Source organism: Merops nubicus, unplaced genomic scaffold (genome assembly GCF_000691845.1).
Source record: "Merops nubicus isolate BGI_N331 unplaced genomic scaffold, ASM69184v1 scaffold23910, whole genome shotgun sequence".
In the NCBI taxonomy this organism is placed as follows: Eukaryota; Metazoa; Chordata; class Aves; order Coraciiformes; family Meropidae; genus Merops; species Merops nubicus.
This window is the reverse complement of record NW_008583872.1, coordinates 33,275-59,042: the sequence shown is the minus strand read 5'-3', so window position 1 is coordinate 59,042 and position 25,768 is coordinate 33,275. Positions and strand designations below refer to the sequence as shown.

The following is a 25,768-nucleotide window of genomic DNA, read 5'->3' as shown; positions in this document are numbered from 1 at the left end:
ATTTCTAAGGATATAACAAAATTTATACAAGAGCTAGGCCAAATTTAGATCTTTGTGCAGATAAAGGGTTCACACAGAGATAATTTCTGTCTGTAGATGATGTAATTCACATGAAACAATGACTGAAGCAATCTGTGAGTAGGACCAACTTCAGGATGCTTTGCTGCTCCTCACTTTGCATGTGCATAAACAACTGAAGTCTAGTTCTTAACCTTTAAAGAAGAAGGAAGTCACAACACAGAAAAAATAACACACAATCCCATATCTTGATGTAAGACACACACAGGGTTAATTGCTTTTTAAATCAATGCTATGTGTTGAGTTTTGCATCTGATTTAGCCAGAGTTTCATGTAAGAAGGGTTTTGCTTGTTTATTGATTAAAAGAATCTGTCAAGGAGTTAATAGTTATGTGTTAGAGGTGCAGATGGATAATAATACGTATTAGATTGTTTAACATCCAGACTGAAAATATAAATTAAGTAACTACCTGTTTCTTTGAGTGTTGAAAAGAAGACTCAAATGTTACACTGCTGTTATTATAATCTGCTGCTAAGTAATGTGTTGGTGAAATCAAACTTAATTATCCACTCCATTACTTTTATAGACACACACTGATCTAACTTGCTTTTAAGGTTTAATGAAGAAACTAGAAGAAGAGATAAATTTTAATTCCTACCTGGTTACTGATAAATTACCTAGAGAGCTTGAAAGTAAGAAGAATTCGGCATATTTCTTACAAAAGGTGGTTGCAGAGCCAGCTATGAGTCAGTCTGATCTCAATGTTCTTGAAATCAAGGTAAGTTGACCAAGGTCACACTTAATTTGTGTTCTGTCTTAAGGTTCTTGTACACTGTAGTTTTCTTACCCCAACTTTATATCCTTGAGGAGATGTTTTGCTCCCAAAGGAACATCCCTTCAGTTGTGGAAGAAAGGAAGATGTGTTAAGCACTAAATGCAAACTCTCAGGTGAAGTTCTAAAAAAACCCACAAACAAACAAACAAACAGAAACCCCAAAAGCAAACCCCAAAGCCAACCCTACCCTTGAATGCTATTCAGAAATACGTGTTAGCAGTTTGCTATGTTTATATGTTCATGCCAACATACAGACAGTGTTTATGGAGCACTGAACAACATTCTCTGGGGGATATATTTTCACAGTATTATGTCTTAATCAATGTGCAGTGGCTCAGAACTCTTTAGAGTTTGGAATAGGTCTGCACCCTTTGCTTTAGTTGATAAGAATAAAAGAAATCTAGGGATCAAAGAGTTGATTTACCTTTCCAGATTTTTTCAGAAGCTAAAAGCAAACGATGTCAGAATGATCAAAAATCCTTATTTTTAGTGTATCTCCAGAATGTGCAGAGGGACTTGTTGCCACAGAAGTCCATTTATATATTTCACTCAATGCTGTTTTCATATTCATGTAATCCTAATTAAAAGATGAAATATGTAACATTATGTTCTAGAAGAATTTAGAAGATTGCTAATTATTAGTATTTCTGTTGTTGAAGATTTATAACACTGTTAGCTAGGGTAGGAAGACTAGTTGTGCATACTACTAAGTACACTGTTCAATCTTCTTCTCTTACTAGTTGTTTTTTAATGTTCCCAGGATCTCCAACTCAGGCTTTGCTGTGGTGGATAGAAAATAAGGAAACAGAGTGTTTGTAATAGATCAGAGAATGATTTCCCCATGGGTGTGAGGGCTGCTGTCCACCACTCTCCTTGTGCCTTGGAGCAGAGAGCTTCAGCAGCTCCATCAGCATCATAGTAGCCCGTGCATTCACACACAGAACATGGCAAAGTAATGTCATAAAGCAATGCCCACAGGTTTTTTGGGTCAGATGAGAATCAACAGTCAAATGCCATCTAGAATATGTTCTGGTTTAAGGCTAAGACAAAAGTAAGATGAGGGACAGCCTAAAGACATTTTGGATTCTGACTGTTACACTTGTAAGGACAACAGCATTATTAAATGGTAGGTTAGGTCTGAAGTAATAAACTAGCTCCATGATTCAGCCTCTGCTTTCCTAGTTTATTTCTTCTAATCAAAACAGTTTCTGTGGTTGCAGTTCTCTCTCAGGCATAGCTGAAGCCCTATTTGGCACCATTCTTTTACATGAGTATTTTTTGGTTTTTGGCAATATTTCAAATATCTTCAAGTTTTTGTGTGGTTTTGGTTTTTTTTGCTTTGTTTTGTTTTTTCTGTTTCTCCATGATATAACCTTTTACTTTGTTGTATTTTGGAAGTATGTTCTTCTTAACAATAAAAACATGTCATATACTTGGCTGTTATCACAGCATGGCCTTAGACAGTGTTTTGTTTTAAAGTCAGCCTTCCGTTATCTCAGTGTCTTAGAAAGGAGCTGAATTGCACTAAGCATGCTACTATCATGCGTTTTATGATACATAAACCAAGAATTTATTCACAAAGGGGAATTCTTATGGAATCTTCAAATTCAGGCTTGTTCTACCACTAATAGCTTTTGCAAAGGAAGGGAAATTACAGCAGGTTGTTTTTTTTTTTCAGGTGTTTTGACCTATTGAGCACTCTCTTTGAAATACTGAGCTTTCAAAGTACATGGGTATCACTCACAGAAACATTAGGGTTATGCCCAGCACTGTACCTGCATTAACATTTTGACTTCATTGGATTTCAGCACATATTTACACTGCTTGCTTATCAGCACTCATCTTGTTAGCAGAGAATTAAAGGAAGGTGGCTAGGGCTGTGGTTTCCATGGCTGATGAGAGTCCCAGGGTAGCACTATGTGAGGACTGGAAAAGCTGGAGGCAGTACACTGCTGTAGCTGTTGGTGAGCTCCCAGGTGCTCTGAAGCTTCAGTTAGAATGGAGAGGAACAGTTTGAGACTACAGCCAAATGGGTGCATTTTTTTAGCAGCAGAAAGGAGGTACCATAGAGATGGACTATGATGGTCTGTGACTCTTCAAAGTACTGAGGAAATTTGATATCACTTAGTCTTTATTTGCCCCCCTTTAAACTTAGGAAAATGGCTGAGTGAAAAGGAATTTTAGTCAATATTGATCAAATTACATTTTTCACCAATATGTGACATCAAACTTTTTTCTGTCTGTACCAATTTGTATGCATTTTCTCTCCACATGCACCAGTTTACTTCATTTTCAGGGCCAACGTCATGCTTCTGCCTTATCATAAAGGCACAGAACTGGAAATGCAAAACCATAGCCTCTTCCTGGCCAGTGCTTAATGACTCATTGAATTTTTTGGGTTTGTTGCTCCGTTTTAAAAATGGAACTAGCTGGATTGTAAATCTGGTTTGCAAAGCATTTAATTCTCAGAGAAGACAAAGAAATAAAGCTCCATTTTCTTAGTTTTCTACTCTGCCTTGCAGATAAATGAAGTAAATGCACAAATGAATCAGCTTATTGAGAAAAGAATGATGAAGTATGAGCCAATTGACAGTAAATTTTCCTTGTATCGCCAACAGGTAAGAAGGAACAAAACATTTTTTAAGCAGAAGCAATAGAGCAATTTTAGTCACTGATTGGTTTACATACTGATTTTTTTTTTCCTGTATTTTTTCCTTGTATCGCCAACAGGTAAGAAAGAACAAAACAACTGATTTTTTTTTTTCTGTATTTAGCATAAATCAGTAGAAATACATAATAATAAAGGACAAAAATGAAATAAATAGCTGTTGAATATATGATTAGGGCTGAGTCAAACAATCACTTTCATGTCGGTGAGGTTGTATTGACTGTTGTCCTTAAACTGTTAGGTGTTGCCCTTCAGCTGCATCACAGTAATTCTGGAAGGATCATTTTGGAGGAGCTATTTTGGTAAAGCTCCAGCTGTGGACAGATTCTTGAAAGGCAGCATGTGGGCTGGCTGCTGCAGTCAGACCTGGATGCAAGGCTTGCTTTTGGTTATGCCCCTCACTTGTGTTTGACCACATGCTATTTTTCCTGTTACAGCTCTTAAGAAGGTATTCTTTGATTTTAGTTTTTTTTTCTTTTTTCATCCTCAGGCTATAAAATAGTCTTTCTATAAAACAGGCTGTCTGATCTAGTCTTAGTAAATTCACAAGTTATAAAAAGGATTTATGGACTCTGAGATTTTCAGAGCTTACACAGAAATATAAGTGATTTCTTTTTCAGGCAACCTGTACCGCTGCTAATTTTATTGAAGGTTCTCATGATGATGCTTATGGTGACAGTTTAAAAAATAAAAAGGCTTAAGTAAAATGTATCAGTGGGAGGAAAAAGATTGTGATAAAATATATACTGCAGTTCAATCACATGCGCAATATGAAACACCCCATTTTGTTTTGTATGGGATGTTCTTCCCAAAAGAAGAACCTGCTACATCATGTGCTGGTACCAAAGAACAACTGGTTTGTGATGTAATTATCTTCCATGGAGGAGCCACTCCAGGAATTCAGGTTGCTGCTGTGAGCTGAAAGCACATGGTGGTCTCTGCTTTGATCTGTGAGGGACTGGGTTCTGTTTCACAAAATACTCATATATATTTTACCACAGTTTGTCACTGCAGATATCTCATGAAGCAAAGAGCAAAGTATTAGCCCAGCAGAATTCTGTTAGGTATATTTTTAGAAATAAAGCTGGTGCTTTTAACCTAGTGTGAGAAAGCTGGTGTGTGTTTTGCTTCATTTTTTCCAAAGTTTTCCCTTTCATATGAAGAAACTGATCATTCCCCCAAATTCATGCACATGCATCTAAATTAATGTGTTGTGTTATTTTAAAATATTTTTAAATAGTACACTTTAGCAGAATCAAAATGCCATTTTTTTTCCCTCAACTCTTGTACACTTATGTTCCCAAATCTGTTAGCTACTGGTCAAATGTTAGGTACTATTAAACATTCTGTCTTGTACAAAACATTATTTTAAAAAATCCTTTATCTTCTAGACTAAAAAAAAAAACAAAAACAACCAACCAACCAAACAAAAAAACCTGAAAAACCAAATCCATGAATCAAACAAACAAACAAAAAAACCTGAAAAACCAAACCCATGAATTTATACTATTACTGTACTGCATTGCTTTATTCATTGTCTCCTAGCTATTTGCCAAGATTTAGTGTCTTGGTTCTGCTGTTAGTATAACATATTTCTGTAGGTTGGAGTAGGTTGGAGTTATAAAAATCTGTATTATGACATTTGTGAAATCTTGGATAACTTTCCAGTTAAGCCATGTTGGTGTATCTTACATATGCACGAGAAGGGACTAAGCAGAAGAAATGGAGCAGCTCGAATGCCTGCCTTTTTCTTCAATGAAAATGAGGTGAAGAAATGTAAATCTGAATGTAAAATATATCACCATGAATCTGGGAGGAGAAGGTATGCTTGAAATTGCAGCTGTACAGAAGAAAGTTGGGAGCCTGCAATCACCTTCCATGAAGTTGTGATTTAACCCACTGTGTGTAAAGCAGAATCGATGCTTTTTCCTTTGCAGTGAGACACACTCACATTTCTTAATGAAAATCAGTTTCTGACAGTTAAAATGTGGTTTCAGTGGTGCAGTGCCTGACATTTAATGGATTCCATTTTGCTAATGATTTACTTTACTTGTCCATATGCATTTTTAATGCTCGTGCAGGCATCTATAATTTCCCGGAAGAAGGAAGCCAAGGCAGAAGAGCTTCAGGCTGCCAAGGAAGAGATGTCCCGGGCTGAAAAGCAGATGCTGCAGAAGACCAGTCAGGCCCATGAGTTAGAAGGTGCTGACGTTCTGAAAGGAGATGAGGTATGCAGAGTAACAGTGGATACAAGGAAGAGGAAATTTGTAAGACTTGGATCACTTTTTGTTAACTTGCAATTTCCTTTTAGCTTCACATTGCAGTAACTGCTTCAACAGTATCTGATCCATTTTTATAGAATGGTGTCAAACTGCAGGGCCTCAGCATTGCACCAGATTGGCCTCTTTTTTTTTAATGCACATTTTGCATCATGAATTCCAAAATTAACATGTTTGAAGACATTTTTTTTTCTTAATGTGCTGAAAGTACAATGCTATCCGGTGCTTTCAAATGTTGTCCAACATTTACACTGAGCAGTGCTTGATTTGTAGCTATTTTCCAATTATTAATTTCAGTTATTTATGTTGTACCTAATAGATGGACAGGTCTATGAGGTCTTTAGTGTTGGGCTCTCATAACATTCCAGGCTCTGAGTCAAAATAATGTCAACGTCACCACAGTGGTGTGATGGTAAAAACTGTAACAGTCAACAAGACTACTGAAGGGATGAGGAGTTCAAGTGATAAATCATGTAGATTAATTTTATTATTTGATGTGTAATATAAATGGGTGTTACTGTCAGTTGTCTATATATGATCATAAAGTGTAGTACCAGCAATTATCTGAAATGCAGTTAGTTCTGTTTTATTTGTTACCTGCAAAAGTTTTTACTGAAAAAAATATTTCCCAGGCCCTCCTGCAGTTTAGCTGCAATAGACTTTGACTGGCACAGTCAGCACAGCTCAGGCAAAGTTATATTTGAAGCTGCACTTATCAAAGCTGCTTTTTCTTCTTCAGAGTTTGCAAAGAATAAGGCTGCTGCAGCTGGGTAGTAGTTTGTCAGTGAAATTAATGGACTTTTCTTCTGACAGTAATGTTTCTCAGCTTGGAAAAAGCCTGCTAACTGTACTTACAGAATCATTAAAGCAAAGATGATTTTAGCTGTATCATTCTCCGACATAATATATCTTTTAATTCCATCCATATTGTGTTAATTTGCACTGCCATCATTTATCAGGAGTAGCACTCTTTGCTTTCTTTGTCCATTTCTGCACTTTTTTAAAATACTACTCAGTACAGGGAACGCCCTTTGTAGAAGAAACTCCCTTCCTGATCCCATAGGACATGCCTGCTCCACAAAAATCAGTTTTCTTGTGAAGGAGTTTTTAAAGAGTGAATCAAGCATGGAAATGTGCCTATACACTCATGCATAAAGGCTTCCTTTATAGTATGGAATCCATGCATATTTCAGTGGTGCCTTCTTGCTTTTCTCCCCTCTGTAAAGCAAGATGAAAACTATGGATGGAAGCAAAGGCACAGAGACTTTGAAGAGTTAAGATGTTGATTGCTCTTGCCATGACATACTATACACATTGCATAGGTGTTTCATAGGTAGCAATAATAAGAAGACCACTGCATTAGGTTTCTTTCCACTCCAAGGTTTTCAACTCCAGTGGGCATATTGCTAAAGTCTTTGATAACATCTTGAGTAAAAACAAAACCAGAAAGCAGAAAATCTGTGTTTCGTGACATGTGATGGGACAGAAGTGTTTAATTAAGCATGGAGAATGCCTTACCCAGACAGCAACAAATGTTTTACATTATCTGTAAATGTACTGTAAGGTAAGAATTAATTCATGTTGTACCTGTTCTTGAGGGATACAACATACTCTGACTGTAGTAATTCAAGGAGAGCAGGGTAGGAAGGAAATGTGGTTACAGAACCTTGTAAAGAGGCTTAATAATGAAAAACTCAAGTTAATTGTCTGACACAAGGAAGAGGCTCAAGACAGAAAAAAGACAAGACCTGTTTTGAGAATAACCTGCATTCCTTTTGTTCAGATTTGTTCTGCTTTTCATTTCTAAATCTTTTCAAGTCTTCGTTTTGAGGAATGAAGAATAAATGACTGAGCACTTTGTACAAAACCACCAGCTTATTATGAGAAGCATTTGTCTTTTCATAGGAAGCAGTTCCTCCTTTGTCAAATACTTTCTGTACGTTGGCCCAAGGAAGCCAGCACTATACAACCCGTGTCCAGCTCTTGTTTGTGACTTCGTTAGGTGAACTGCAGTGGTGGTCATGGGCTCCAGCATAAGGCAGGAGAAAGAGCATATCCTATGGCTAAAAACTAGGAAAGGATTTGAATTCTTGATGGTTTTGATCACTTCTTTTTAAAAGGTCACAGATTCCTCATGTGGAAAGTGGAGATGGCGGTATTCAATTTCTTTGTAAACATCTGCTGCCAAAAATGCTGCATAGGACCTTGGTGCTATAGTCTTCATATCTCCTTAAAGTACATTGCAAATGAATGTGACAGAACAGGTCCTGCTTCAGAGCCTAGGTTGTGAGAAGCCAGGACTGAGAGATGAGAGAAGCAAGTTGGCAGGAAAGAGGTGATGAAGCACAAGTGAACAGGTTCTCTCTCATCAGTAAAAGTCTCAGCTCATCCCTCACCAATCCTTTGCTATGGATTTGATTCTGATACGTTATGCTTTTAAATTTGCATTTTCTGATTCAGTGCTTTGTTACTCCAGCTTTGAGCCAATACCAAAGGAAGTCTTGATGAGCATAGTAGTGGTGAGTCACTGTTGGAATACGTATGTTCAGTGGGGACAGAAAGAGGTTGCACATTCAGCCTGCACTTGGCACTATCTGGCATCCAAGGGCTTCCTTCTGCTTTCTTGTTGCAGTCACACACATTTTACATTTAGTTCCTCCGTTTTCCAAAAGGAAGAAAGAGGGATTTTAACAAATAGCTTTGCTGTCATAAACTTAAATCAGGCTTTAAATCCTGCCAGCTATCTAAATGCTACCATTAAATCCAAGAATTATCTTCGTCCTATACCCAGGATTTGTCATCTTCTCTTTGTCTCGCTTTGCTGTATCCTCTTACCTCATGGCACTCACAAGACCTGGCAATTGAAGAACCAGTGCCTTCCTAGCTTGTGCTCCACTACCAGTACTTGGATCTCCAGCTGAGGTCTTCTTAGCACTTCATTCACCAAAAGGTCAATCCTGGCTTATGTTTTTAGGTGCTGGTGTTTTGCTTTCTTCTCTACTCACAAAAAGGAATGTTACAGCACTCCAGTTGGTTGGAGGGTTGTACAGCTAGATACAACTTTGGAGAAGCAGCAGGGAGTAACTGATTCATTTACATCAAGTGGAAAAAGGTAGGAATAAATTGTCTGCTTTGGGGATTATGAAATCTTTTTAAGTACTTCAAACAAAGTACAATGAGCATGGGGCAAAGTTGGCAGGTTCCTAGCTGCAGCTGTCAGATCCTGAAAATTAGGGAATCAAATGTTGACACTTAGAAGGCTAGATGGTTCAATTACAAGTGATCCTAGGTAAAGCTGTGATATTTTTAGCTCTTTACACAACGCATTGTACTTTTCAGAGTTTAGTGTAGGGCCCCAGGAACCTTGACTTTCCCAAGGTATCAGAATAGCATCAGAGCTGTGCTGAGCTGCAGCAGTTGGAGTCAGTATGGATTTGAGAATGCGGCATAGAAAGTCCTCCCCATTTATTAACAGATTGGTGTGCTTATTCATTTACATAAGGGGGTTAATTTTTTTCATATAGATGTTCATCCAGGCCTACCTGCCCCCTGGCAAGACCATATGAAATGTTTCAGTTTGCAAACAGAGAAAACAGTCAGTTTTAGACCATGTCACTTTTCCTCCAAAACTGTCGTGTCCGTCTGAATCCACCAGAAATAGTTCTAGCTCCAAACTAGGGGGATGGATTTTTAAGACAGTAGCTATAGAGGAGCTCACAACTTGGACTTTAAGTGGTTTAAGCCAGGACTGAGGATATATTATCCTCTCAGTTTGCTATCTTTCTCTTAACTGCTCACCAGGGTTCTAGGTACAATTACATTCCTGTCTGTCAAAGGCTCCTTACACATGGAAGTAGAAGAGCAGATGTGGCAAATCTGTAGGATTCTTACAGAAGCCAGAAGCTTTTTTGCTGTAAGAAGTTAACCAGCATTTAAGCCAAATGTATGCAGTGATTCAGACAAATCTGAACTGAAGTGAATGCACCCACTGGCATGAATAAATCATCCATTTTATTGATCTGTGCATTTTGGGGGATAACTGAAAATGGTTTTTCATTATAAATATTCTGGTTGATCCAAATAATTAGTAATGGCTACTCTAATACATATTGCTGACCAGAAGTAAGCACCCCTAGAAGAGATAGCCTGCTTAATGCTAATGAAGAATTTTCCTGATTGCTCTGTCCAATGAGCTGGCTGTAGGATACTTTCATTTTAATAGATTGAGGCAATACTGTTCATATCTTTTACAAGTTTCTCCTTCTGTGGGTGAGTTATTAACTATATCTAACAGTGGCTGTTCCAGCTTAAATTTAGAGTCTCCTAGGAAAAAATACTGTAAATCTGTCAAGATCAGGAACTTCTCCTAACTGAATTTTAGTACTTTGGACAGTCTGTATCCCGTTAATTGGTCTAGTTATAAAATTAATGCATGTGTTTCTCAGTTCTTAATAAAACCAGAGATAGTCAGCTAAGATTTTCTGCAATTCTTGAGCTTATGCAAGTAATGTTATTATCAAAACTGTTTATTTGCAACCTTGTTTAGATTACACATTTCAGTATTTTTTTTTCAATTAATAGTTTATTTTCTGTAGAACTTTATACTGTAATGCAATCAAATTGATACAGTAATCCAGGAAATACTATTTTTAAAGCTTTGACTTGAAAGCAAGGGACTCATCTGGGATTTGTTCTTTTCTGAAAACAAGCTTATCTGGTTTTCTTTAATGACGATCATGGAACTTTAAGAAAACTTCATGTGGGGCAATTGTTATTTCTAGGGAAGCAAAACGACAGGCTTATGGTGAAAGCGTTAGAGGAGCTGGGCTCTGATCCTCATTCAGCAAAGCACCCAGGCATGCAGGCAACACGCCTGGGTTTTGTGATTGTCTCCTGGAGGGGGTGACCTGGGTGCTCCTGCAGGAGCACATTAACAGCTGCGATTCGATTTTGGTGCATTTAGAATTGTCGTAATACTTAATTACCTCACAGGAGTGTGGTGTGGTAAGACTGGATCTGGTGATAGCAATCTCTGTTTCAGATTGTAAGAAGTGGAGAAGCATGAAGTACTGGCATTGCTGGATTCTTTCAATAAAAATGGAACATAACACAGGAAATCTGCCCAGGGATGTTAGATAGCTGCATGCTGCGAGACATTGCATGAGAGATCCAAGTCCTGTTTTCATTCACTCTATTTCATAATCTGGATTCCACGCTTGTTATGTTACAGTCACCCATAAAAATAGCCAAGTGAAAAAGCATGATCTTTCTTTGCTTTCCTTTGGATAGTTTTTATATCTCAGGGGGCTCTGACTTGGCCACCAAACATGGGTCTCCAGCCTTGTTTACTTGAACTGCTAATTCAGTGCCAGCATTTGGTCCTTGTCCAGTCAGTTAATCTTTGAAGCTTAAATAACTATTTGTGTTAAGTTGCTTGAGAAAGAAAAGCTTACTGGTGGCCATAGCCTTGAATGGCCCATCGCTGCGGGCACTGACAGGTCCATGGGAATCCTGTAGGTTGAGCCTGCTGAGTTTCTACACAGGGAGCAGTTGACCTGGTCTATGGGAAAATGCTGCTGCTCAAAAACGGATTCCTTTTGCTTAGTTGATTTTGAAGTGATACAGCAAGGCAATGTTATTCTTTTGTGAACTATTCAAATTATTTAAAAGACCTCTTACTGCAGGAAAATACAACGTTTTGTAGCATTTTTAGGGCTTGATTTTTCACATATGTATAGGTGGGAGCATGAGATGTGTAAAGCTCCAGAAGTGATGCTTACACAACCAAAAGCACTGTTATTGTACAAGAAGCTTATTTTTCATTTTTGGAAACCTACAGAATGATTTGTGGTTTTTAGGCTGAATAAACCTAATTTTGCCATAAGATCCCCACAAGCTGCTGATTTAAGTGGAGTCAAATCTAATAACTCCAGCTCTGAATTTGGCCCTGGATCTAAAGAAGCCTTCAGTTAGTGAAATTTTAAGGGGCTAATCAGTGCAGCATTTGGATTAGATGAAGTCTTCTTAAATTATTCTGCCAAACTATTGATCGGTTTTTCTACAGATATTACCATTTTGCTGCTGTTGTTTATAACTTGTTTTATCTTGTTTGCTGCAATAAAAGCTACGTGAAAGGTTAAGTTTGCTTTTAAAAAGCCTGCACTTGCCATGATAGACATCCATCTCCCAAAATGAATAGGTTTCACTTGTCAGTGTCAGCAATTTGTAGTTCGTTTTGGATGAAATTTTTATTATATAGTCCTAACATAATCAGCTAATAATAGACCATTGGTGGAGTCAGTTCTTTAATCAACAAGATCCTTTGACTTCCATTGTAAAATACATTATGCTTTGAATATTGAATATGCAAATACTCTACCTCCCACTTGAGCTATTTTCAAGACCTTAAAAGCAGCTATAGAAGTGAAGAGAATAATAGTTTGCTTTTCATCCTGGGATAAACTGACAGAAAATCATTCAGATTTGATAAATGTGTGGGGTCACATATTAAGGAAGTTTAATTCTTTACACCATTCTTTACTATATTCCTCTGGTCAAATGAAAATATCTCAGGAACTACCTGATCAAGACAGATGACTGTGATTCCCTTAAATTTTCCAGAGTTGGTTGGAGAGATTCTATTTATACTTTTAGAATCTCTTGAAAATCACAGAGAACTTTGTATTGTCTAAGCAATTAAAAAAAAAAAAAAAGTCTTTTGTATTAACTAAGAGGATATACTTGAATTTGCTATGAAAAAGAATTAATTCTGGTAAAACTATATTAAGTGTGCCAATAATATAACAAAGACAGTGTGACAGTGAGAGAGCTGCCTCCGCTGCGCTGCGCTCGGGCTTAGGTGACCTTGTCTATCCTTGTCCTAGGTAGTGCACACAATGGAAAACGGTATCCAAAGCCACCCAGAGGCCACAGAGTCTGCATAGAGCACATTGAGTAATTGGTGGGTTTGTTCTTTCACCAAAAACGTTTATAGCTTTGGGCTTTAAAAATAGTTCTGGAGCATAGCAAGAGAGAAGCAGCTTTGGCCTAGATATTGCACAGGATGGCAGATGAACAGGGTTGATTTCACTTTGGGCATTTTGCCCAGGACACTTTTTATAGAACATACAGTTACTCTGGGGGTTCTTAGGCTGTGGTCACATTGATTTTTTGAATCTATTCTTTCGAAGGGAAAGGCATAATTTTGCAAAAAGAAAAAATAATGTAAATTCCAAAATCTTAAGTTCTTTTATGTTTGAGTTTTCAACTTGTATCAATGGTGTGTGGACTCCTATTTTCTCCTTGGGGCTGCCTGTTTCATGTTCATTCTACACGAGCTGAACCCCTACTCATCAAGGAACATTCTCAAGCATGTTCTTACAGCATTTCCTCTAATAAATTTTATTTGCTTTCCATCTCTGGATCAGAATGCATTTTTGAGCTGTGACTGGCATTTGCTTCATTACCCTCACGGAAAGTATAAGAGCCTAAGACTGTTTGACAGATGGAAAACATTAAGGCAAAGAAAAATATGACATATTTGTTTCAACACCTGATATTTCATACATGTTGCAAATTGAGTACACATGGATTCAGATGTAAATTAGCTAAGGCTGTTGACTGTAAGAATATGTATTATTTAGTCTGTAATAAAAATATAAATTCTCCATTACTTTAGATTGTACTTTAGAGTGAAGTAGATACTGCATTTCTCTGCTTCTAGGCAAGAACTCTGCTTTTATTTTCTATTTTTAAAACTTAGCCACTGATATCACTTATGTCTATGAGAGGAAAGAACAAATTTCAACTGTTAAGAACTAGCATTTAAAAAAAAAATAGTCTTTTCCCATGCCCTCTCCCAGTTTTTTTCTGCAGTTTCTTATCATGTTTCTTGGTCTGCAGAGCTCTTTGGGGCTACACACTGCTGATCTGGTGCTCTGTTACAAGTACAAATTACTGTTACATTAACTTTTTTATTATCCATGATTCTCATAACAGTTAGCAAAGAGTCATTACTTTTCCAGCCATCCAACGGTGGTGAGCAGAACTGAATGATCTCACTAGCACAAATGAGTGAGCTGGGACAGACAGCAAGAGATGTTTTTCTTGATCTCACTCAGTGAACAAATGCAGAGCTGAAAATAAAGAGGCCCTGGGAATTCTGAATTCCAGTCCTCTCTTCTAAACATTTAATCTTCACTATGCAGTGCAAATAAGATCATTATATTTTATATAGCAACAGTCTGTGATAAGGCCTTTTTTGCTTTAAGTTAAATGATATCTCTGCTCTCTCTCATTTCAGTTTAAACACTATGTTAATAAGCTCCGGAGCAAGAACACGATTTATAAAAAGAAGAGACTGGAACTAGCAGAAATTACAGCTGAGTATGGTGTCCTCCAGAGGACAGAAGAACTCCTAAAGCAGCGCCACGAGGCTATTCAGCAGCAGTTGGTAATACAAGCGCTCGCTGCTCCCACAGCCCATCACCCTTCCAGCCCTGAGAGCAGCTATAGAATGGGATGGATGTTGTTTTGTTAGACTCTCGTGTGTATCATCCTCAGCTCTCCTGCTGTCATTAGTGAAACAGTCATTGGAGTATAAAATTTATTTTTGTCTGTTGACTATGCTGTGCTGCTGTACTTCATGTTCAGCAACAGTTTCTTACATTCAAGACTGCTCTGCTGTTTCTTTTTAAACTGAGGGGCTTGACCCTGCTTTATAAAGTCAGTGGTAAATCTTCACTAACTCCAGTCAGAGCAAGGGTGGATTCTTAAATTAGTTTTTGGTATCCACATACATAGTAAGGGCTTTGAAAATTATCAACACCAACTAAGACTCAAGTTACTACTGCAAAATATATTGGAATAGTATTTAAAAACAGGGTGGGCAGGGAGGAAACATTCTAACTCCAGGGTATTAAGAAGAAAATGCATTTCACAGGCAGTGAAAAATTTAAAACTGGATGAATGCTTTTGCTAAGCCAGAACAGCAGGAGAAGGATTTCTGCTATGCACACTGTGAGCACTGAGGGACTGTACATGTATCCCAAACGCAGTCTACCGCTCTACTATTTTCTTCCAATACCAATATTCTTGTTATCAAAGTACTTAGGTTTTTTTAATATCTGTTTTGTTATATGTACTTTTTTTTTTTAAAACTTAAAAGTGTTTGCCTTATTAAAAGAAAATTCAAAGTGTGAAAATACATGGGACTGACTTTGGAAAGATCCTCGCTTAGCTGCAGTGGATGACATCATGCAATTTCAATAGGGCATTCCCTGTTTAATTAAAAATAAACCCAGAACTCCTACCAGGGTAGAAAGAAGCACCTAAGCAGTAGGATCAGAGCTTTTTCTCATGATTGCTACTCATCTGGAAGGAAGGCAAATAAATCCTTAAAAAGGGCTTATTTACAGCACAATAGCTGATGTACAGTAGTCACCTCACAGGAAGATCACAGCAGAGACCAAGCACTAGAGGTTTCTCTGCGAAGTAGTCACTAGTATATCCTCATTCAAATCTGACCTTTATTCTAAACTACCTTGTAGTAAAACTACAGGGCTTTGACTTCATCAGGTTCTTACCACCAAATGCCTTGTGCACACTTTTCCCCACAGAATCCAATACACTTTTTCTAGCCCTTCGCTTAACATCCTGTCAAACTACACACTGCTATTAAATCTACAAGATGCTCCCATCATGGTAGCAGTAGCTATCAGCAGAGACAAATCTCTTAAACATAATGTTGTAAAAGGGGTTTGAGGATAACAGACTTGGAGTTCATAGATATCTGCCACTTTTAAGAAAGAATGTTTTGCTTTTTAACAAATTGTGGATGTGTAAATCAACACTTAGCTTTGAGATTTCAGATAATACCCTCCTTAACAAGCAAGCCTCACTACAGACCATTACCTCAACATATAATTAAATGTAAAGTGTGTGTAAAGTAACACTGGAATTTGGCAGGCTGGTGTTGGTATTACTATAATGAATACAATACTTATTTAGTTTTGTTTGACAATTGTTTAAAAAACAGTTAGCTACATTTTCAGATTAAACATCTGGATTTTGCACACTGAACTTCTTCAGAGCCTGACCTAAAGCCCACTATTACTTTGTGGAAATTTTCTAGTAATTTCCTTGAGTGCTGGCTGACAAAATAGTGTATTTACAGAAAGTTGTTATTATCCTATTGCATAGGCACTAGTTAAAAAGTTTGTTTTTCTGGCAGCTAGATTATTAATCACTTTAGAAATAATTTGATTACTGTACTTACCTTTCCCTTCCCTTTCTTACGATATTTTGGCTCTGTCAAGGAATTTGCCACATTACTTGAGTGATGGACTCACAATCAGCACTTATTTTTTGTGTCTGCAGCAAGCTATTGAAGAGAAGAAAGGTATTTCTGGATATAGTTACACCCAGGAGGAGTTGGAAAGAGTATCTGCAGTGAAGAGTGAAGTGGATGAAATGAAAGGCCGGACACTAGATAACATGTCTGAAATGGTGATTTTTTTAAACTATTTTATTTCATACACCTGAATATCTGGTTCCTCAGCATATAAAACCAAGTTTAATATTTTTAATTTTCTTTTAATCTCTGTTTAGATATAGAAATATTTTTTAAACAGTATACATCTGCAAAGGTAATATTGAAAAAGTTTACTAAAATATGCATTTCTTTTAATGTATGAAGAAGAAATTTAGAATTATAAAAAAAATAAATCGTACAAATAAATCCTGCTTTCCTCCCCTTTAGAAACATTAGGGATACCAAGTCTATCATCTTTATTTTTTTACTTCTTTGTGATTTCAGAGGGGGTTTTGTATTTGTTCCTTCACATTATTTGAAAAAGACAAATGCTTTGAATCATTAATGGATCTTTTTCTAAAATGTTTGTAAATCACTGGAGTTAAACATTTGTTAAAAAAATTATTTAATATTCCTAGAGAGTTAAATATCATGTCTTTTTCTCTATAGCCTAATTTTCAATTGCCTGTAGATCTGTCATGTTTTAATTTAACTTCCCACATAGCCATAGAGGCAAGACAGAACTCGAATTTCTAATTTGAAAATATTATAAAAGAGCAGAAAGCAAAATAGCATTCTGAAATCATTAAGTCACTTTTAAAATAAAGCAGTATAATTAAAACAGAATGACTCTCAAATAGAAAGCTGGATCAAATTTAAATTTTCAGTATAAATATTTTGAAGTGATTCTGTTTTAGCATTTTCAAAACTTTGTTTAACTTACACAAGTTTTTTAGTTTGTTTTCTTGAGGACTTCTGCCTTTGTCTCAGTCCACCTCTATGCAAGGCTTCATTTTCCCCTACTCCTTAAGCTCTTTAGGTGTCTGGCTCAGAGGCTGTCTTCTGGGCTTCTCTGGTGAAACAATGGGAGCAGAATTTGTCTCATTTCTGGTAATGTCTTTCCCTTTGGTAATTAGGCCTGAACTTTGGTTATCTTATATTTAGTTCAGGCTTTGTTGCACATTTTTTCTTTATATATTTTGGTTTACTTATCTTTCTTTTCACATTCCTAATCCTATAAAAGTACAATTAGTGTCACAGTGTTAATGTGTATTATTTTGTCCCTCTCCCAGGTGAAAAAACTGAATGCTATGGTGGCAGAGAAGAAGGCAAGCCTAGCTCCTGTTATCAAAGAACTGAGACAGCTGCGTCAAAATTGCCGGGTCTGTAGAAACATCTCCCTCATTCTATGTAAATAAAGTCAGACTCACAAGTAATTTACAGATCTCTGTAGTGCTGTGCAAAGACATGATCAGCTCTGAAGGAAAGCTGGAAATAGCAGAATGGGTCAACAGCGATTTGCAACAAGCACCATGAGAGAGACTGGAATTTTTAAAAGCTGACAGTGCATGCACAAAATCAGGCTGAAAATATTGTCCTTCATAGCAATTAAAAAACTACTACACCAGGGAAAATTTTAAATAATCATTGTTCAAAACCATAGCAAAGTTAGTTTACAAATGGGCCAAAGTGTTCTGCATCTCAGCACAAATGATCTCAACAGACACCCTCCTTTTTAAATGGATTGCAAATCATACCTTATCTGAGTGGTTGAATACATTGATCTAAGTTGTACATTAGTCTGTAGGACCAACAGATTTATCCATTTGTTTTCAAAATTTTACAGAGAGCTGACAAAAAACTCATTCAGGTCCACAGCTGCTCTAAGTTGGCTGCTTGCCACAGAAGTAAATAGAGCTATCCATTTATCTATCGAGCAAATTTCCAGGAAACTTACTTTTAATGGTTCTGTTAACAGTGTCAGTAAATGAAACCCAGCTTATCATGCCCAGCTAGAAAGCTGGCTTTTCACAGGTACCGAGTGTATGAATCCTTTCTTAATCTCTGTTTTATAACTGTTTTTCCTTTCTTCTTGCAAATCCTGCCCTATTAACCTACTATGTTAAAGCTCTGGATGTGGCTGTAAAGAGGAAATTCTCATGCTGTGGTGTGGTGTATACAGCTGATCCTCCAGAATGTGAGTGGAGGCGAGTGGCTTCCCCGAGCGTAATCGTACCCGTGTGCCTGCTGGGTTTATGTAAGGCTCTGTGAGCGTGCCAGTAGCTGAGCCTGGTGTGTGAGAACAAAGTCAGCCTGAATGTCACATGTCAGTCAACTGAAGGTTTCATTTGTGTACCCTTTTGCCCTTTTCACATAAGGATTTAACTCAAGAATGCGATGCGAAAAAAATCCAGTACGACAGTTGTGCAGCGGGGTTAGAGAGCAACCGCTCTGCGCTGGAGCAGGTGAGGGGGTGCCTTGGCCTGCTTGTGGGGAAGTTCTGTGCAATGTCTCATGCACCATGGTGCAAGGTTTCCCCTGCCTTCCCTCTGGATGTGGAAAGTACAAATCCACTTCACGTGGAAATGAGTCAGTGGTGATCCACGACTATGCAAGTCGTGCCTGAGGCTGCTGAGGAGGAGCTACAAAGGCAACAAGTGAACTCAGTGGTACCTTTGTCCATCTGCTGATGTCCAGCTTTGATTAGCAAGGATACTGTTAAAGAACATGCATCTGCCAGAAATCCTGCTGACCTAGACAGATCCATTAGGAAAGAATTTGACCCTAAAATAAGGGTTAATTTATCAAGACACCCCTTCATATGCATTCAGCAGATTTGTTAAATTAGCAACTCATGCAATGGAAAATTAATGCACTGAAATTGATAGGAAAGATAGTTCATTAAATCTGACTGTCTTGTATTATGGCATGCAACAAGTTTTAGAAGAATACAGCCATATAGGTCTAGCCAAGAACTTGTGTCTAGGTAGTTTATGTAGTTTAAGAACTACAGCACTTTTAGGAAGGGAAGTACTTGAAGCAGCACAATCCTTTAAGCTGGTGATGATATTAATGTGTTTAGAGGAATCTCACTAGATCACCTCCTGTGAATGTCGTCTGGACTTGATTTTTCGAGGCCTTGTCCACATAAGGAATATATCTCAAAACAAAAAAGGCATACATTTAAAGTGTGGGTGGATATGTAGATCTTTTCCTGTACTAAAAGTACACTTGTATGGCTTAATCTAAGCGAAATAAAGAACCTGTTATGAAGTAGACCTTCCACAAGAACTATTTTACAAAAGCAATCAAGGCTTTTTTCTTGGCAGACAACTCTCAGTCATTTTCTAACATGTGATGGCCATCACATCTACTGATTAAGCTGGACACGAGTGTCAGCAAACTCTTACAGCTGAACAGCAGAATTCAATTTTCCAGCTGATGGTCTGAAAATCACATGGCGACAGCTTTGGAGCTGACAATGGCTGTGTGACCTGGAGTACATGAATTCCATTTGGATTATTAGGGTTTTTGGTATTAGCTATTTTTTTGGTATTAGCTATTTTTTTGGTATCATTTAGAGATGGAACTAACCCAGTACTTCCATACTCCTCAACATAATTATTGATTGCTAATTAACATTCTATTAACGTGGCTGTAGTCTCTAACACACACTTCATAGATGTGTTCCAGGAAAGGCTTATTCGTAACTGTATGTAGCACTTCAGATGTGCTTACAAACAAGAGTCTTGGCAGCACTTGGGAAGTGTCTGTTAGAAGTCAGTCATTAATAAACACCTATTAACAACCATTTAGCATCTCTAACTGTGACTGAAAAATGCAAATAGAAAACCCCATGTCTTTCATTAAAAGAAGAGACTTTTGTAACGCCCAAATTATGTAAACATTTAAGAATTTTTAGTTCATTATTCTACCCATTTCTGATAGGGACTGTGATGGTTTATAGAGCAACACAGGGCATCTCCTGTGGACTTTCAGTTACGATGTCCTTTGAAACCTTGTTCTTGTACTGCAGGAAGTGAAAGGACTTCTTGAGGAGTGTGTTCAGGAAGAAAGCAACTACCGTTATATTAACTGCATGAAAAGGGTAAGATCACAAGTGGGACCAAGTTGTTCCATGCAAAATGAAATAGCAATTATATGGTTTGTTTTTTATTTTAAACTCCACATTTATAGACTCTAGAAGTACAGCTGCAGCGTGCCAAAGAAGAAATGAAGGCGTATGTCTCCCCAGACCCCCAGGAGAGGCGGAAGGCAGTTCGGTAAGCGGATTAATGCATTTCCTCTGAGCTAACTTGAAGGATATTCGTGATCTAAGGCTGAAGTTAGGAATTTTCTCACTGGCATTTGAACTGGAGGAGTTCACCTGATAAATTTAGAAACACTATAATAATCTAAAAATAAGCATCTCGAATTCCATTATATACTGCTGTAAACCTACGAGTTCTCTCAGACATACCAAAAGCTTTTCCCTTCCTGCTGGAGATTATAGGCCCCAGATCACGGGTTTAACTTGCAGGCCCTGTTGGCATGAGCTCAGAGAAGCTTCAGCTGGGAAGCGTGGCTCTATCAGAAGTAATGCCTCTGCCAAGTCTCCCCCTGAGACTCCAGTGTGCAGTAGAAGGTCTACCACCTCTCAGAGAGCAGCCATATGCTGCCCTCAGGTTCTGGCCATTTCTTGCAAGTCTTCTACTCCTCTCTCAAGTATAATGGCTGTCACCATCACTGGTGCAGGAACAGAGGACTACATGTACCCATCATAAATGGATTTTGGTTTGCTCTTATTTGTAGTTCTTAGTGGAGGTAGAGCAAATGCTGTTCTACACCATCACACTAACCTGCATCTTTACACTCAATTTAATTTACTCCAATGTAAAGCCAGTTGCTTCATCCTGTGGGCTTTTTCACAAAAGTATTTAAAAATGTGACTGAGCAGCAAAACAAAGACAGAACCGCTTAATTAGGTGATTAATAATTGTTTTACATTCAATTTGAAAGCTTCAGACCATCCAGCATGCTGACATCACAACAGGAAAAGAGAACCAGTAGTTGTCCGTCACATCTCAAAGGAGCTGGAGGAATAAATTAATTTCCAAGATATCTGTCCTCTTAGGACTTTTTACCTTTTGGAATAATTTCTGGACCTTTCTGTTGCAGTGGTGGCATTGAGGGAAGCACTTTTAGTTGGTACTGTACATAATCAAATGTCATTCAGTATCACCAGAGGCAATTTCTTCACTCACTGGAGTGAAAAAAGGCAGTAGTTGATCACCAAGATTTTATGGGCTCTGGAATGAAATGATTGATAGGGATAGCAGTGTGTCAAATTGAGTGAGAAAACTCCAGGGATTCCCTCAGGAGACACTGAGAGATGAGGCCTTCTTCATCCTCCATCAGATACTTCATGAACTAGAAACCGTCCTGATGCACCTTGTGCTGGTACCAGTGGAGCTGCTGCTGTTCTCGAACACGAGACAGAGATCACTAGATTAATACCCATCACACAGACCTTCTGCAAGGATATAGGGCATGAAAGTGTTTAAACACTGTGTAGTAAACAATGTAGGAAAAATAAGAGTTAAGAGAAGAATCAAAACTACTAATATTATGGTGGGAGAAGAAAAGGAGATCAAATGTGTGCGGAGACTAAGAATTCTCTTATTCCAACTCACAAAATAATGGAAAGCTTTAGGAAAGAAAAGATTTATATGATGAAACAGCAACATTAAGCAGAAGGATGAAAAGAGAAGTGGCTATGAGAAAAATCTTAGTGATGATATGAATATTCATTAGTATGAAAAGCAACCCAGCTCAGCCAAGCAGCTGAGAGGAAGCGGGGGTCAGGCAGCAGGCACTGTCCTTCTATGGCCTCGCAGGCAAGGGGAGGGTCTGTCTGTATTCACAGATGCTAAGCAGAAAAATGCTTCAGCTCAAATACTTGTGAAATGAGCATCCTCAGTGTGAATATTCACACAGAAGCCATCAAAGCCAGAGGCTGGAATGAAGTGTGAGCCCAGCTATGTAATTCCAGGTATGGGGAGGAGAATGTGAGCGGAGCTCCCTGCTGTCCCTGTCTCACTTGCTAACTGTGGGCACAGAAGGGAGGCAAATGAGCCTCTCACAGTGACTATGCACATTTTTTACCTTCTGTAAGAGGTCACAGACTTGTTGCATTTCAATGAATTACAACAAAATTGCAATTATTCAGTACAGAGATCTTTGAAATATAATATGAGATGATACTTTTTTTTTCTAGACATCCTTTTAGAAGGGGAATGTATTTTTCATCAGACACTGGAATGTAAATGGGGTAAAAATGAACCATAAATAGAATGGCACTTTCCTAACAATATATTGAATGAAAACTGTCTTAATTCTGACCTCTTTATTGACTACAAGCTCTCTGTTCTGTGGAGTCACTTCTTAAGAATGCAAAAAGTTCATTTTCTTATCTAAAAATAGAAAGTTGTAAGTTTTTTAATGAAGATATTAAGTTGCATTCTTTCCAGTCATCATTATAAATAGAAAAGAAAAATCTACTAGGAAAGACATCTAATCTTCTGATGATTACTTTGAAAACTCTACTTAGAAAAAAAACAAAGTCTGTTTTTGAGGCCTGATGTGTGTGAACACATGCTGTGTGCCAGTGGAACTAAGAAGACTCAGCGTGGCTTCCCACCTCTTTGCTTCGGAGAGGCTTGCTGGGGATCAGCTGTGCAGCACAGCACCTGGAGCAGCCTCAGGGCAGCTCTGATTCCTTCTGGCTGGAATTGGCCAAGACTGAGAGATCACTAAATGATCCAGCTTCATTCCTTGCACGTCCGTGCTGCAGGGAGTATGGCAGGCAGGACCAGGTGGCCAGGGGGCCAAGTGCTCCTGTCGAAAGCCTGGAGTACTTAGTAGAAATGGAAGGAATATAAGAAATGCAGTGTCTGGGTTCTCTGTGGCTCCCTGCCATGCTCTAGCAAACCTTCACACTCTGGAATCATGAAGGCTGGTAATTCTTTCTGGAAATTAGGATTTCTCTATGCAATGTGCTTTTACCCTGAGCAATTTGGAAAGTTCTTTAGATGAGCCAGGTAATTCTGAATTCCACTAGCAAACTCTCAACCTCTAAGTGTACCTGTTACACACAAAATATAATAATTATTTCTGTCCAAGTGAATCAGTTAAGAGCCTTTTCATTGTCAAAAAAAAAAGTACATAGTAGTATATCTGAATCATGTTGTTCTGGTTTGCACATTATATTGTCAGGTTTCATGTATCAAGTCCACATATGTCAGAAAGTGATCCAGCCACTTGTTACAGACAAAGGTGTACAGCCAAGATTTTCAATAATGAGTGTCAGCAGTTATGCTTCTAAGCCTATATTTAGGCACCTAAATGTGACGGCTGTTTTCTGGAAGTGGGGAACGCGCGGCAGTGCCATGGCAGTCACTGGATTTGTCCAACCTAGGGGGAAACACTATTCTCCCTCATTCCTGTGTTTTCCCACTCATTCTAACACTACCTTCACAGGTATTAAGGGCTGTGGATTTGTAAACTCTGCTCTTGTACAAATGAGGCCACCGTGGCTGACCTCAGAATATCACCAGGATAAACACATTATTAAAAAGGGATCAAGGATATCTTATCTAAATGATCTTGCTGTGGTCTTCAAGCTGAAGGGTGCAGTCATTGTACGTGCTTCAAAAATGTAAGAGATCTTACCCAGCATCACTTTAGCCAACTGCACAAGTGAGAGAATCAAAGAGATCTGATTCTTGATGTCAAGGGATATGTTGTGCAATGATGGAAAGGTTTCTTCATGCATCCTCTACTATCTCATTTATGAACCTCTCAGGACATTCATAATCTTCCATGCTTGCACCATTATTCTGTCCTATTACACAGAACCAAATAAAATCATAACAAAATTATTTTCTATTTCCTATAGAGAACAATATACAAGAATGATCCTTGAACAAGAAAACCTTGGAAAGGTAAGAATGATATTCTTACTTTGTAAAAAAAAATCGTACAGTTCATATTTTGGTGGGGCTTATTACCAAAGGCTGTGCCTGGTCTTTTATAAAAAGCATATTGCAGCCTACAAAGAAAATTCCATTACTGCTGGCATTGGTAACTAATACCCTGAAAAGAGATCATGCTCGCTCGTCAGGGCTTGATTTCCTGCAGAGTATAGCATGAGCTGCTTGTAAAAGATAGTCAAACAGCTTAACGTGACAGCACATTCCTGAAAACCATTTGGATAAGAAACTGAAACACGGGCATAACAAACTGTGCCAGCTCAAATTTTATGCTGTATATAAAGCAACCTGTTGAAGACAATAAATTTTGAGCCTGTCAGCCTTATCACTGTTATTAAAGGCCAGGGGATCATCAGCACAGCAGTGTTAAACAAAAGCAGTTGTCCATTTTTAATCTTGTATGCAGCTCAGATCAGCATGGACGAGGTCAGGCTTACCAACTTGCACTAGCTGGCTTTCTTTTAATAGTTTCCTTTTTGTGAGTCGATCTGTGAGCAATCTTTGCACGTTTGGGCTGCCACTATTAATAATCAGTAGAGAGTTTAATTGTAAAACATCGATTTCATGTTGATAAGATGATATGAATCCATTGCAGGTTGCAAGAGCTCTGTATGGAAATGAAATCAGATTTTTAGCTTAACTTCTCAAATAGAAAGGACTATTATTTAGATGGTTTTAAAACAGTAAAATAATTGTCAATCCATACAAAGCAGATATCCCAGTCCCACTTGCAAGGAGTGTTACCACACTAACTTGAACAAAATAACATTTCAGTAGTACATAACAATCTTTGTCATTCCAAGCTGCCTATATAAGGAGTTTTTGTGGCATAGAACTGTTCCAAAAATCTAATATTTTTGCATTTTTAACAGAAATTACGGGAGAAGCAGAAAGTTGTACGGGAAAGTCATGGGCCAAATATGAAGCAAATTAAAATGTGGCAGGATTTTGAGCAGTTAATGGAATGTAAGAGAGAATGTTTTCTGAAACAACAAAATCAAACAGCCATTGGTCAAGTCATTCAGGAAGGAGGTAAAGACAGGCTTGTGTTATGAATTCTTCCTTCTTGATACCAACATGAAGTAGGAAGACAGCGTGTTGGCTTCCTAAAGGTAACCTCTTACTAAATGCTGTTGCTTTCTTCATTTCTACAATTTGTTGTGCATTATTTGGTTCTGGCAGATAAACAAAGAGAGCAACTAACCACTCTACGAAGCTTTTCCTCCATTAAGCGACAAGATCTTGTGGTTAGGAAGATCTGTTATGAGAGTTGCACTGGGGTGAACCTGATCGTAAATCTTTGTTTTATGAGGCTGGGAATGGCATGCGCCTGCAGAGAGATCAAAGGAAAAGAAATCCTTCTCCAGGGTCACAGAAAACTTACGTAATTGCTCTGCTCCTTACTCCCCATCACTAAGGTTACGTTTTTGCAAGGTCTGGGGCTTGATATTGTATAATTGTGGACCTCCTGGCTTGGCCCATTCCTTCCCTATTGTCTTTATTCATCCAGTGTGACTGGCAAGAATGGAGCCATTTTCGCTCGGAGCTGCACAGACCTTGTCCGCACACTCCTAGTCATAATTTCCTTGCACGGTTGAATTAAA

The 25,768-nt window shown here is 38.1% G+C and overlaps 1 protein-coding gene across 1 annotated transcript in view; it reads left to right on the top strand.

Moving 5' to 3' along the window:
• The window catches only part of IFT81 (intraflagellar transport 81), a 40,228-nt gene extending 15,009 nt beyond the window's left edge, over positions 1–25,219 (top strand). The window contains exons 8-18 of the mRNA XM_008942540.1: positions 634–797; positions 3,377–3,472; positions 5,604–5,750; positions 14,104–14,253; positions 16,179–16,307; positions 17,406–17,495; positions 18,492–18,578; positions 20,150–20,221; positions 20,311–20,396; positions 24,071–24,116; positions 25,037–25,219. Of these exons, the coding sequence (XP_008940788.1) occupies positions 634–797; positions 3,377–3,472; positions 5,604–5,750; positions 14,104–14,253; positions 16,179–16,307; positions 17,406–17,495; positions 18,492–18,578; positions 20,150–20,221; positions 20,311–20,396; positions 24,071–24,116; positions 25,037–25,219 (1,250 nt within the window). The remainder of the gene's footprint in view (positions 1–633; positions 798–3,376; positions 3,473–5,603; positions 5,751–14,103; positions 14,254–16,178; positions 16,308–17,405; positions 17,496–18,491; positions 18,579–20,149; positions 20,222–20,310; positions 20,397–24,070; positions 24,117–25,036) is intronic.
• The last annotated feature ends 549 nt before the right edge of the window (positions 25,220–25,768 follow it).